Source organism: Macaca fascicularis, chromosome 4 (genome assembly GCF_037993035.2).
Source record: "Macaca fascicularis isolate 582-1 chromosome 4, T2T-MFA8v1.1".
Taxonomy (NCBI): domain Eukaryota; kingdom Metazoa; phylum Chordata; class Mammalia; order Primates; family Cercopithecidae; genus Macaca; species Macaca fascicularis.
Genome location: NC_088378.1, coordinates 117,381,918 through 117,396,388, shown reverse-complemented (window position 1 = coordinate 117,396,388; position 14,471 = coordinate 117,381,918). Strand labels below are relative to the sequence as shown.

Genomic DNA, 14,471 nt, shown 5'->3' with positions numbered 1-14,471 from the left:
TAATAATATATAGTTGGTGCTCTGTATCTGTGGGTTTTGCATTGATGGATTCAACCAATCTCAAATTGAAAATATTTTTAAGAGCTACAAAAGATAGCAATACAACAGTAAAAAATTTATACACATTAAAAAATACAGTGTAATAATTACTTATGTAACATTTACATTGTAATAGGTATTGTAAGTAATTTAGAGATGATTTAAATTATACAAGAGGATATACAGTAGGTTATATGCAGATACTTTGCTATTTAACATAAGAGACTTGAGTGTCTGCAGATTTGGGTATCTGTAGGGGGTCCTGGAACCAATCCTCCATGGATACCGAGAGACAACTGTATACTTGAAAAAGATAAGTATGTGTCCTACTTTATATTTTAATTAGCTTGATTTAGTCTTTCCACAATGTATACATACATACTACAAGGCATCAAATTGTATGCCACAAATTATACAATTTTTAATTTTCAATTAAAAATAAAATAAAGTTTGATTCTGGGTTGAGGGAGGGTTTTAATTCCTCAACATATCTGGCTTGTTATTCTGGGAGTAGGGGAGGAAGAAGGAGGAGTGGGCTTTGGCCAATAAATACTTCATATAGCTGTAGTTCTAACTAGCTTGTACTAAAGTGGTAAGAATGGTGAGAATATGAGTGGGGTGACAATGGTGTCTGCTACTATTCTACTAATGGACTGAAGGAACTGGCTGAGAGGGAGGTTGATGATGTATGGGACCTAAGAGGTAAGGGAAGAAAGAGATAAATGGTGTCAGACTGAAAATTATAGATGGAGGAATTATCTGGGAACCCTGGTACCTTGTCTTCAGTCTGGAAGGAAGAAAGGAAGATGGCTGCAAATGTAGACAGGTTTATGGTTTTTATGACAGGAAGGTGTGGAATTAACATTTGCTTTTTTTGTTTTCTTGGCAACCTGTGGGAAAGGGTCAGCTCTAGAAAATGAGAGAATAAGTTAGGAAGGCAAAGAGATTTGTAGTAGTCACCAAGGGAAAGAAGAGACAAATTAAAGAAATATGAGCAGCATTTAAGAGCTCTGCTAAGGTAAATAACCCAAAATTTATGGTGTCACAAATTTTATGGTCTAGTAGATCATCTCTAGCAGCCCTCAGTAGAGAAGGTAGAGGGGAAAAATGCAAATTGCAGAATTTATTTATTTATTGAATAAATATTTATTGAGCATCTACTATGTGTTAGGCACTGTCTTAGGAGCTTGAGATAAAACTATGACAGAATAGACAAAATTATCTGATCTTGTAGACCTTACATTTTGGAGGGGAAGTGCAGAAAATAAAGCCAATGAATAAAATTATAGTATAACGTGATAAGTACAGAGAAAGGGATAGAGGATGTTGAGACAGAAGAGGGTTTGTCATTTTGTATAGAGTGTGTGGGAAATACCTCCCCGAGAGGTCGAAAGAGATACAGCTATTTGGTTATCTGGGAAAGCATGATTCAGACAGAGGAAGCAGCAAGTGCAAAGGCACTGAGACAGAAGTGTCCATGGTATGTTTGAGGAATGGGCAAGAAACCCAGTGTGAGGACGGGATCAATGTGTGCAAGGTATAAATGATATAAATTAAGTTCAGAGAGATGAAGTTGGAGGTCCACCTTGGATATGATCTTGTGGCCCATAGCTTTTAAACAGATTCAGTGTTGGAAGTTTGAGGGAATATGAGGTGTGAGGACTGGAAGCAGGAGTGTTGAGAATGTCAGTGAAAGTAAATTTCAAATGATCATTGAGAAGGGCAGGAAATGAATCCAAGAGTGGGCAGGTAAATCGGTAGCATTATGAAGAATGAGAAGAGAATCAAGAGAGAATGAAAGCATAGAAAGCAAGGGAGGAAGAGTTTCTAGGTAGTGGGTATGCTTATTAATGAAAATTAACATTTATTTAGCATGTGTGATGTGCTAAGTACTTTGTGTTGTTATCGCATTTAAATTTCCCACCCATCTGATGTGGTAATAAATATTATTATCCAAATGTGCAGATGAGCACATTGCAGTGTAGACTAAGCCACATACCCAAAGACATGCTGCTAGTCAGTGGCAGAGCTAGCATTTGAATTCCATCAGTCTAACTTTTATGCTCCCTTCCTCTCTTTTCCCTGCAGTTTTGCTGAGGTATAATTGACAAATAAAAATTGTATATATTTAAAGTGTACAACTTGATGTTTTGATATGCACATACATTGTAAAATAATCAACCCAATCAAGCTCATGGACATATTCATCACCTCACATAGTTTCAATTTTCTTCTTTCTCTCTCTCTTTTCCCTCCCTCCTTCTCTCTTTCATCCTTTTTTTCTTTTTTTTTCTTTCTTTTTTTTTTTGGTGAGCACACTTAACATCTACTCTCTTTGAATGCTGCATAAGACACCTGTGTGACAAGGATAAACACAGACCCATGGGGGAGTGGTTGGTAGGAGGTCATTGGTGAAAGCAGGTGGGAATGGAGGCAGTACTTTGCAGTAATTTAGTGACTCAGTAGATGGCAAGGAAGTGGAGGCAGCAGGTGTTGGATGGAAGAGACAGGGTCATTACGGATAGTGACATCAAGATAATGTAGAATTTTTTTTTTTTAAAAGAGAGAGAGTCAATTGGTTTAAAGCCTGAGAGGAAAGTGCCAGAAGAAAACGACACAATAAAGACAAAATTGTGAGTTGAATAAAATATAGAGCAAGGTCAAGGAGCAAGTTTGTAGGGTTGGAGTTATGAAATAGCCTGGGAAAGGAATACCCCATTTCATAGACAAATAACTGAAGACCAGAGAAGTAAATGGTGAACCCAAGGTTATAGAACCAATTAAACAGTAGCTCAGGGACCAGAGTCCGGGTTTTCTGATTGCCAAGACAGGTGCTTTCCACTAGTCCACCCAACAACTCTTGCTGAATCATCCTCTACTGGTTACTTATCCTCAATCCAAAGGAAGTTATTGTAGTTAATAAATAAATACAGTGTAGCCAAAAACCAGTGTAAACACACAACTCTATAAAAACACTAATGACACCTTGTCCTTCCAGTTTCCTTCACAATACCCTCCCCCCATAGCTCATTCACACTGAGTACTGACTTGAGTATAAACTTCCTTCAAGATACTGAAGGTTCCCAGTATTTATGCTAAGCAGGAACTCAGGTGGAGAGAACTAAGGTCACCCTCAGGGAATTTCTTGCTGAATTAGGTTCCACTAAGCCTTGAAATCAAAATGCTTCTGCTAGGTAAATGGGGTGCAGATGGGAAATCAAACCAGTGTGTGACTGGGCATGATTTAGAGCAACTGTTATTGATGTGACAGATCCTAGCAGGCAACCTCATGAGAGCTTGCATTTTCATTGCAATGCAAGCAGATAAAATGAATAATTGCAATTTTGACTTTTGAATTTCCTGTACCTTGCCAGTGTTTATTTTAGCCATAATCTGGGTCATGTATATTCTAAGGAGGCTTTTGATTTAAGAACCTAGATTTTTTTGAGAGGCATGCAATATTCAATGTATCTCTATGCATAAGATTTTATGTAGATATTTTGATGATGCAAAATTTCTACATTATATGAAATATAAGTTTTTTTAACTTTGGCGGAATAACAATAGTTTATTTCTAACATACATTATCTTGGTCAAACATTGAAATTCTTGATTAATGTTTAACTACAAGTATACTCATTTCAAGTAAAGGATCAGTTTCAGGGTTCAGGTTGAAGTGTCTTGATGACAAGAATTCAGGTTCCAAGGAGAAGCCCATAAGGCTAAGGGTATTGGATATAACGGAAAGTGGAAGCTATACCTGACTTCCAGAGAATGTGGACTGGATATAAGATCTTAATCTTCTCTTACCTTACTGCAGAAATCTGGATGGAGAAGCAGTATTTACCTCAAAGAGAAGTGGACCTAGAAGCTTATTTCACTACGAATCACACCGTTTTGCAAGGTACTCGATTCAAAAGAGCCATTTTCCAAGGGCAATACTGTAGAAATTTTGGCTGTTGTGAAGACAGAGATGATGGCTGTGTCACTGAGTTCTATGAGGCGAATGCATTGTGCTACTGCGATAAATTCTGTGACAGAGAAAATTCTGATTGCTGTCCTGACTACAAGTCCTTTTGCCATGAAGAGAAAGAATGGCCTCCTCACACACAGCCTTGGTATCCAGAAGGTAGGCTTTGGGAATGTGTTTCAACATTATCCTCGTTCATAACAACAAGATCTGACAAACTTTCTCTCTCTTTTTCCTTCTTTCAATGAAATAAAAATGATTATTGCAATTGATAAAATACATTTCTTTGGATTGTTAAAGTGCTTTGGTTTGGATGTGGGGTTCCTGTGTAATACAAGCAACTTCAGGAAAGTTCTGATCTGACAGTCCTGAGTGCTGATCGGAATCCTGACCAGTGAGTTTTGAACACTCACTCAACTTATATAAGGATTACTTAAAACTCTTCTCTCTCTCTCCTTTGTATTGACATCAGGTTTCTCAAGACTTTTTGTGTGTAACTTCTTAGAGAGTCTCAAGAAAGTCACAAGATTTGCTATCTTGTGATAGTAAGCAGAAAGTCACAAATCTACTATCCGTAGATTTTAGTTGTTATTTCAAGGGGCTAATGGATGCATGAGCATTAGAAACTGTGGTATTAGTAATGCTATTAAAACCAGGACAAAATACAATAAAGTCAGTCATCCGCTCTACCTACGTCATACCAAATATATTCTTCATGTGTATTTTTGTTTTGCTTCATTTGTTTTTCCAGTCTTGGACTTTTAAAATTATTAAAAAGAAAGGAGGAATTCATATAGAGTAGTTGAAAAAGTCTAAGGTTAAATGGATAAATACAACATAAGGAGGATGATGGTATTCATTATATTTATTTAATTGGAGGAGAATGACTATGAATTTTGAGCATTCGATATAATCAAGCTCTGCAACAAAAACAAAACAAAATTCTACAACTACACTTAGATGAGGCTTTATTTTTCTGTCTCTCATTGTATGAAATCTCCTCAGCAGAACTTCAGGGTTAATCAGACTTCTCCATCACACTACTGTAAATGGGTGATGGTGGCTAGAAATCCCAGTTAGAAAACATTTTAGGGTAAACTAGGGGCTTGGAATCCTTATTTCAAAACCCAGATGTCATTTAAAAAGTCAGAGCAAGACTCTGTTTAAAAAAAAAAAAAATCCAGATGCCGTAGCCTTCATTCTCAATAATGCCATCTTGCTTGTAAAATTGAGGAAATGTCTCTTTATGTGTTTACATATGTATTATTTTAAATTTTCCACTTAATTATTATTTATCCTTAGTCTTTACATTTTACCTATAAACAGCGTTGCCTTCTTCCCTCCTTCCATCCTTCTCTCCCTTTCTTTTATCCTTCCTTTTTTTCTCTTTTGTGCGTGTGTGTGTGTGTGAGAGAGAGAGACAGAGAGAGAGAGAGAGAGAGAGAGAGAAACAGAGTCTTGCTCTGTCACCCAGACTGGAGTGCAGTGGCAGGATCATGTCTCACTGTAGCCTCGAACTCCTGAACTCAAACAATCCTCCTCCCTCAGCCTCTTGAGTAGCTAGGACTACAGATGTGTGCCACCACACCCAGCTAATTTCTTTTATTTTTTGTAAAGATGGGTTTTTGCTATGTTTCCTAGGCTCGTCTTAAAACTCCTGGCCTCAAGCTATCCTCCCACCTTGACCTCCCAAAGTGCTAGGATTACAGGAACGAACCACTGCGCCCAGACTTTCCTTCCTTTCTTCCTTCCTCTCTCAGTTCCTCCTTCCTCTCCTCTCCTCTCCTCTCCTCTCCTCTCCTTTCTTTCTTTCTTTCTTTCTTTCTTTCTTTCTTTCTTTCTTTCTTTCTTTCTTTCTTTCTTTCTTTCTTTCTTTCTTTCTTTCTTTCTTTCTTTCTTTCTTTCTTTCTTTCTTTCTCTTTCTTTTTCTTTCTTTCTTTCTTTCTCTTTCTTTTTCTTTCTTTCTTTCTTTCCTTTCTTTCTTTCTTTCTTTCTTTCTTTCTTTCTTTCTTTCTTTCTTTCTTTCTTTCTTTCTTTCTTTCTCTTTCTTTCTTTCTTTCTTCCTTTCTTTCTTTCTTTCTTTCTTCCTTCCTTTCTTTCTTTCTTTCTTTCTTTCTTTTCTTTCTCTTTCTTTCTTTTTCTTTTTCTCTCTCTTTCTCTTTCTTTCCTTTCTACCCCTCTCCTTCTCCCTCTCCCTTTCCTTTCTTTTCCTTTCCTTTCCTTTAACTTTTATGAGCCATTCCCATCTTTCTCCAAAGGTAACCTCCTTTAAAAACAGTTTGTGTACCCTTTTACAGCAGGTAGCCTTGTTTTGTGTGCTTGAATTATTAATTTATATAGACCATATTATGCTACAGACCTCATTCTCTTTCTTGATTTTCTCAGACAGCAGCATGTTTTAAGACCCTCTCCATGTCTCCATGGACTACTGGGACTAGTCTGTGGCTTCTGACTGGTGCTTAATTCTCTGTGATGTCCCTTCATCTCATCTAACTCCCTGTTCCCTCCATGGTGGGTGGACACCTAGGTTGTTGACAGCTCTTTGCTATCATAAAGAAGTCCATGATGGACAGCCTCATGCATGCCTTTTTATCGACTTGCATGATACAACAAGACTTGAATTGCTGGGTTGCAGGTATGCAGGTAATCTGCCAGATGGCTCTCAGAAGTAGCTGCATTAGTTTATGGTCCCCTAGTACTATATGGGGACACACCTCTAACAATTAATATTATGCAGAGAAGTAACCTTTACTTATATAATCAGTAAAACATGATTTCTCATTGTCATTTTAATTTGCATTTCTCTAATTTCTAGTAGGTTTGAGCTTCTCTTCATAGACTCATTAATGTTTGTCTTTCTTCTTTCTGTGACTTACTTTTTCCTATCCACAGCCTTGTAGTATAACTTAATATCCGGTACAGCAAGTCAGCTTATTCACCCCCCGCTTTTTTAAAAATGACTTAGGTCACATAGACATTAATCTTCCATAAACAGTTTTTGAATAAGTTTTTCTAGTTCCTCAAAAGCACTTCAGCTAGAATTTTGAATAGAATTGCATAAAATTTATAGACGTATCTGAAGATAGTTGAACTCTGTAATGTGATGACATCTCATCAAAGAGTGTAGGATATTTCTCCACTTACTCTGAGTTTTAAAAATACCCTCAAGTAGATTTAAGACTTTACTCTATAGTGGCCTTATAATACTCTTTGTTTATTCCTGGATATTTTAAGATTTAGTTTGTATTGCTTTTTTTTTTTTTTTTTTTTTTGACAGAGTCTTGCTCTGTCACCCAGGCTGCAGTACAGTGGTGCCATCATGGCTCAATGCAGCCTCGACCTTCCCCAGGCTCAAGTGATTCTCCTGCTTTAGACTTCCAAGTAGCTGGGACTACAAGTGCCTACCACTATGCCTGGCTATATTTTTGTTTTTTTTTATATAGAGATGGGGTTTCTCCATGTTTCCCAGGCTGTTTCAAACTCCAGAGCTCAAACATTGTATTGCATATTTTAAAAATATATTTTATAGTTGGTTGACTGTTGTTATGAATAAATGCTATTTATTCATGAGAGCTCAAATCCTATGTGGCAATTTTTCTCAATTCCGTTATTAGGAACAAAAATGTATTTCTTTATCGCAGTAAAGATGTCTACACCAAAACTCCAAGTAAACATCATACATAATAGAGAAATGTAGATATGTTCCCTTTAAGACTAGTAATAAAACATGGATTTCTACCTTTTTTGCTACATTTAACAGGGAGATATTTGTTATGCTTTAAGAGAAAAAATGAAGTAAAACAATCTGAAGAGAAAAAGTAAAACTTTTATTATTTGTAGATAATGTGGTAATCTATATAGAAAAAATAAAACCAACAGAAAATAGCATTAATATGAGTTAGAAATATTTAAAAACCAGAATTTTTTATTAAAAAATCCAGATGTTTAGCTACTCTTGAAAAATTGAAAAATCTGACAATTCTGCGTCCAGGGTCTCGCACGAGGTTGTCATTGGTTAGAGAGATGAGTGGTGGATGCCACTTTTGGTAACATGTGTATTTTCCATTTCCCCACATACCTTACCCCTTGCTATTTTCTCTCTGACCCACTTCTCTCATTTCTGCCAGGGGTCAATATGTCTGTAGTTTCTGTAAGTGGAACTTACCTCAGTTTTGCTCAATATACAACTTACACAACTGTACATGGACCCTTGGGCCATTACTATTGCAGGTATTTTGGGATTGAAAGAAGGTAATTTATTTGAAAATGGAAGGTATATTTTCATTGAAAAATAGAAAATACATGTTTAAAAATAGAAAATACATGTTTAATAGAAAATACACCTTTAAAATGCTAATTTTAACTTCTCTATTTTGTCATGTTGGTATGATCCTTAAAATAATAGGTGAAGTTAATATATATTAGTAACATGATGAGAAAACATAAGGCATCATAAGGAGCCCTGTGCCCAGGATTAGTTAGGGATCATATTCCTGTTTTTCAAATGTAGTTTCTAATAGTGACAAGATTGGGCAGTCAAGGGAAATTCACCCCTCATAGAACCTGAACACACTACATATTTAATTAACAGACCCTTCCGTAACATACCCTGAGTAGCATGTTTTTTCTTGTCTTACTGAACATACCCTTCCTCCTCCTTACACACTAAGATTTATTGAATACTTACTACGGAGCCAACAACTGTTCTAAGCACCTTTCAGGTATTAACTCATTCATCATTTAATTCTACATTGTTTAATAGAGTATTACTTTATTTTAATTGTACAGCAACTTCTTGAAAGTAAACATGGTGATTTACTTATCACATACTAATTATGGTGCCATGAAGTGGGAGGCCTAGTAAATATTGGTTGAATTTGGATTAATTGGTATTTAGAGGATTTTAATTTTATTTCAAATTTTGTATTTGTTGAATTAAATACTTTCCTCATATGATTTAAAATAAAATATTTTCATAAGTATACTTTTTCATACATAAAGTAGTTTTAAAAGATTTAGAAAGTATCAAAGTATTATTGTTTATGGTTTAAATGTGCAATTTCTATATTATTTTGGATGTTGGAATATTAACAGTAGTAATTGATAGTATTTAAAACTTTTTATATATCCAAGATTGCAGTAAGCATCGAGGGTCATAAGAAAAGAGTATTATAAAGTCTCAGGCCTTGAGAAACTTAGGATCTACATGGGTAAGGAGACTTAGGTATATGAAACAATTAGGAAGCATTGTGTGACTTGTATGCCACATGTAACAAGAATATCACCCAGGAAAGTTGAATATATTAAAATGGTTAACGTTTATTTGATAAAAACTGTGTACCATATAAGAATATGTCAGATTGGTGGCAACCCTAACTAAAGTACATATTTTTAATGCATAAGATATTTTGCCTGGATTCACTTTGTCGTTAGTGACGAGGCTGCATGCAGCCTTCTGCTTCATCATTGCTGGAAAATGGCCCTTGTAGTCATGAGCTAGTTTGGCTCTTCATGCTCCAAAAGTAATATTTGAGTACCAATAAAAAATTGGAAAATAGAGTTATAGTTTCCACATTTTGAGAAGACATTCTAAAGCATAGACGAGCACCTCTGTTTTATCTCTTTGGCCAGAATATAGTCACACGCCATGCCAAGCATCAAAGAGAGGTTTTGCTTAGCTGTGTGGTAATGTGTCTAACTATGAATGGGGTTCTGTTACAAAAAAAAAAAAAAAAAAGGAGAGAATGATATTGGGAATAACCAACAATCTCCGACAAAAATTAAGAATGCAGAATCACCTAAAAACACAGCGACTATTTGGATGTCTGCCTTTCGATTGGTTATTATATCAATTTAAATTTTTTCAAGTCTCAGTTTAAAAGTATGAGTTGTAATGCTTTTAATGTGCTGAAATGTACTTGAGCTTTTCTTATTTGAGACACACAGCTCATGCAAAAAGTAGTTGCTACTTCTTCAATATCCATTTTTGCTTGAGAGGTAGAATTTTGCCAAGATTTTAATTTAGGGTCATAGTTAATGTAGAACTTATGTTCTGGGTATAGTTTTTACTCTATTCACTATGAAAGGAAGTAATTAATCATTTTATTTTGTAGCAAAAAGTTCATATTAGACTATAAGTGTTCCAATACAGATAATTTTTTTCTTTTATCTTGCTTTTGAAAGTAGCTACTTGAAAAGAAAATAGTACTACACAATATTGAAAAAATGTGCAAAATTAGTTAAGATAAAAATACAATGTATATTATTTATACTATTGTTTGCATATATAAAACAACTTTCCTCTGAGATTCTATGATCACTCACTGACCTATTAGATATTATTTTTCAGAGATTTAGTTACATGGGTATTGTTCAGTTCTTCTTATTGTGCCTGTTCTAAGAGCTCTTTAAATCAAGGATTTAAAACTATGTACCTTATCTTCAGGATTAAAAACATAAATATATCCATTTTGTACAAATTGGAAGTAAAACATACCGGTAAATATCTTCTTCCTGTGTTTTCTTTGCCGTACCTGATGGTAACTTCCAGTAAATGATTTCAAATGTCAGGCTGGGTGTGGCGGCTCACACCTGTAATCCCAGCACTTTGGAGGTCAAGGTGGGAGGATCTCTTGAGGTCAAGAATTTAAGATCAGCCTAGCAGTGCAATAAGACCTCATCTCTACCAACAAAAGAAAAAAAAAAATTAGCCAGTCATGGTGGCATGCACTGTAGTCCCAGGTACATGGGAGGCTGAGGCGGGAGGATCCCTTAAGCCCAGGAGTTTGAGGCTGCTGTGAGCTATCATCCCACCAATGCACTTTAGCCTGGATGACAGAATAAGACCCTGTCAAAGTAAAAAAAAAAAAAAAAAAAGTAAAAAAATTCAAATGTCAGATGTGGAGAACCAATGATAGAGTTGAAAACAGAGCTCGAGTGGATTTTCCAGACATAACCTTTTGGTGTAGCGGATTTTAAGGCGAAAGTCTAGTAGACCATCTGTTGTGAACAGACCTAAGCTAATTTGATTATGCACAATATGTTCACATTGGTAAAAAAAATGTATGTGAGTCACTGACGTGTTTGAATTTGGTGAAGTTTATTTACTTCTTCACAACCTCCTTAACTATATTACAATGAAGATAAATCACAGTCCATACTTTGCCGCGTATACTGACAGTTAAAAAATACGACACAGACCAATTCATACAACCTCTATAAGCTTCAGGAAGTCTTCAGTTCCGGTCCTTTTAGGTGTTCCCACATCTACGCTGCATGAAAAATTTATTAGAGGCACATGTGATAACATTACAGAGGTAGGATTCTGTTACCTGTACAGTGGCTATCAGAGAATGACAATTCTTCCTTTCTACTTGGCTGGACACAGTACACAGGACAAATATCAGTCTTAGAGTACCAAGTCTAAGAGTACAGGTGCTTTTGAGTTTAAGAGATACATATAAACTACGGGATACAAGGGTGGGATGTGACTTTGAAATATTTTAGGTTAGCCTCATAAGTAAAAAAAAAAAAAAAAAAAAAAAAAGAATTTAACCAATGGGAATTAATTATTTATCACAATTATGCTGATTAACAAGTCATGAATTTTAATAATAAAACCCATTTCTGACATTTATTATACTAATACTCTAGGGTTGATCAAAATATGGGCAATGGAAGAACTTGTAGCAGTTGCTCCGAAGTCTGGTCTTTCAGAATGAAAGCCACTGAAGGGGGATGGATTCCTGATTAGAGCAAGCAACTGCCTTTCCGACAGTTTAGACCAGCACAGATATTTATAATACACTGTGGTGAACTATTTTAAAATAAATTATAGACAACTTATCATTATCTTTTCACAATTCAAGAAGTGAAGTTTAGACCGGCACAGATACTTATAATACACTATGATGAACTATTTTAAAATAAATTATAGACAACATATTATTATCTTTTTGCAGTTCAAGAAGTGAAGTTGGCCAGGTGCGGTGGCTCACGCCTGTAATCCCAGCACTTTGGGAGGCTGAGGCAGGTGGATCACAAGGTCAGGAGATTGAGACCACAGTGAAACCCCGTCTCTACTAAAAATACAAAAAATTAGCCAGGCGCAGTGGTGGGTGCCTGTAGTCCCAGCTACTCAGGAGGCTGAGGCAGAAGAATGGCGTGAACCCGGGAGGTGGAGCTTGCAGTGAACAGAGATTGCGCCACTGCACTCCAGCCTGGGCGACAGAGCAAGACTCTGTCTCAAAAGAAAAAAAAAAAAGAAGAAGTGAAGTTTAGACCAGCACAGATACTTATAATACACTATGATGAACTATTTTAAAATAAATTATAGACAATGTATTATCATCTTTTCTCAATTCAAGAAGATAAACTATTTCATTCTCCAAATATATGATTTGACTAATATTGCTTTAAATGCTGTTAAAGTTGCAAAAACTGCCTTAATTTCAACAGTCATTAGTTTTGGCTTTGTTTTACTTTGTTCTGTTGGTCAAGATGCTATGTGTGTAACCAATTAATTAACTCACTCTGAGGAGCTCTAGACATATTTTACTGAGAAAGTATAGCTACCAGACAGGAATTCTTTCATATCACCACAATCATAGTTTTCAACCTACAGTAATCTGGGTTACTGCTTACCTTGAATTGATTCTCCCGTTTGAGTTCTGAATCCCATCTTTTGTCTTTTCAGTACCTCCATCTCTACCATTCTCTCTCGCTTTCTTGCTCTCTCTTTCTCCTCAAGCATCATTTTTTTTTGTTTTCTTTTCTCCTGGTGATATGGTTTGGCTGTGTCACCACCCAAATCTCATCTTGGATTGTAGCTCCCATAATTCTCACCTGCCTTGGGAGGGACCCAGTGAGAGGTAATTGAATAATGGGGGCAGATTTTTCACATGCTGTTCTCATGGTAGTGAATAAGTCTCATGAGATCTTATGGTTTTATAAATAGGAGTTGCCCTGTACAAGCTTTCTCTTGCCTGCCACTGTATAAAATGTCCCTTTGCTTTTCCTTCGTCTGTTGCAATGATTGTGAGGCCTCCCCAGCCACGTGGAACCATGAGTCCATTAAACCTCTTTCCTTTACAAATTACTCAGTCTCAGGTATGTCTTTATTAGCAGTGTGAGAACAGGCTAATACATGTGGATTAACCATTAATTTCCAAAATGTGTTTTTGCCTTTCCCAACTTTAAAAAAGCTCTCCCTTAATTTCATGTCTTTAACCAGCTACCATCTCATTCCCTTCTTTCCTTTTATGACAAAATATCTGAAAGAAAAATTTACTTTCTTATTCCAAGTCTCTCATCAACCCATTCCTACAGGATGTCAACTCACTGCTACTTCACTGAAATTTCTCTTGGCAGGGTTATTGGCAGTTCCTACATTACTAAATGCAATATTCAGATGTCTGTTTTCTTGTTCTTGGCCTCTCAATAGTACTGTATGCAGCTGACCACCTAGAGCGTACGAAACACTTTCTTAACCCTGTTTTTCATGACACCACCCTCTCCTCAATTCTATTCTCCCTCACAGGTCACTCCTTCCCAGTTTCCTTTTCTGAATGTCTATCAGATGCAGTGTTTTGAGCTCAGTCCTGGACCACCTTTTCTTCCCTACATACACTCTCTCCAAAAGACCCTTATGTAGTCTTGGGTTTGAAAAAGTAGATATGGATGTTTGTGTCTCCCAAATTCATACTCCAGCCTTGGCTTAACTCTGGTCTTTTATAAACTGCTGTCTACTTGATATCTCTGTTAGGATGTCTAGCCTAGGTTTTATCTAAATCTAAAATATATACAGTAGCAGTCTTGATTTCTTGACACAAGCCTGTTTCTTATTTTAGTGGTAGCTGTACCATTTCTTTGTTACTCAAGCCAAAGTCCTCATGAGATATCTTTGATTCCTCTTTTCCCTCATTCACCAAACTCAATCCATGAGTGATTCCCTTTGAGTTACCTCCAAATTATATCCACCTACTTCTCGCTCTCCTCACTACACTTATGCTAATCCTTCATCCCTCCGGGAACCTCCACCCCAGTCAGCTCTACAGGAGTGATAAGTGCAGAGATTAGGGTGGAAACATTTTGGATAAGGCCTTACAGGTTACAGTAAGAAGTTTGGTCTTATTCTCAATTTGATGGGAAACGAAGATTTTAAGTAGGAAATGACATGATGTATATTTTTTGAAGATCTCTGTAAATGCTGTGTGGGAAATGAGGGATCCGTTGGAGTTGGGAAGGATTGTAGCAAAGGAGTGAGTGGACTGCTTCTGGGTATTGTATATAGGCTCATGCTTTACTGCGTCAGCACCTTGACCGGGGTCCGAAGTAACCGATTATGCCTTTTGTTAAAGAGAATAATTCTCATGCAAGATTAAAGTGAATACAGTGTCTCATAGTTATCTCTTACATGACATTAAGGAAAGATGACCAAGAAATGGAGTTTTTGTTAACATTA

General features: G+C 36.3%; 1 protein-coding gene across 8 annotated transcripts in view; it reads left to right on the top strand.

Moving 5' to 3' along the window:
- Nucleotides 1–3,707: 3,707 nt before the first annotated feature.
- TINAG (tubulointerstitial nephritis antigen) overlaps nucleotides 3,708–14,471 on the top strand; it is an 84,066-nt gene continuing 73,302 nt past the window's right edge. For 6 of the 8 annotated variants that reach the window (XR_012433729.1, XR_012433728.1, XM_045391070.3 and 3 more), the window contains exon 1: nucleotides 3,708–4,168. Coding sequence is in view for 4 of the 8 variants with exons in the window: in XM_045391070.3 (XP_045247005.2) it covers nucleotides 3,814–4,168 (355 nt within the window). In the remaining 4 variants the exon portion in view is untranslated. The remainder of the gene's footprint in view (nucleotides 4,169–14,471) is intronic. The other 2 variants (XR_012433730.1, XM_045391071.3) reach the window with 1 other exon arrangement.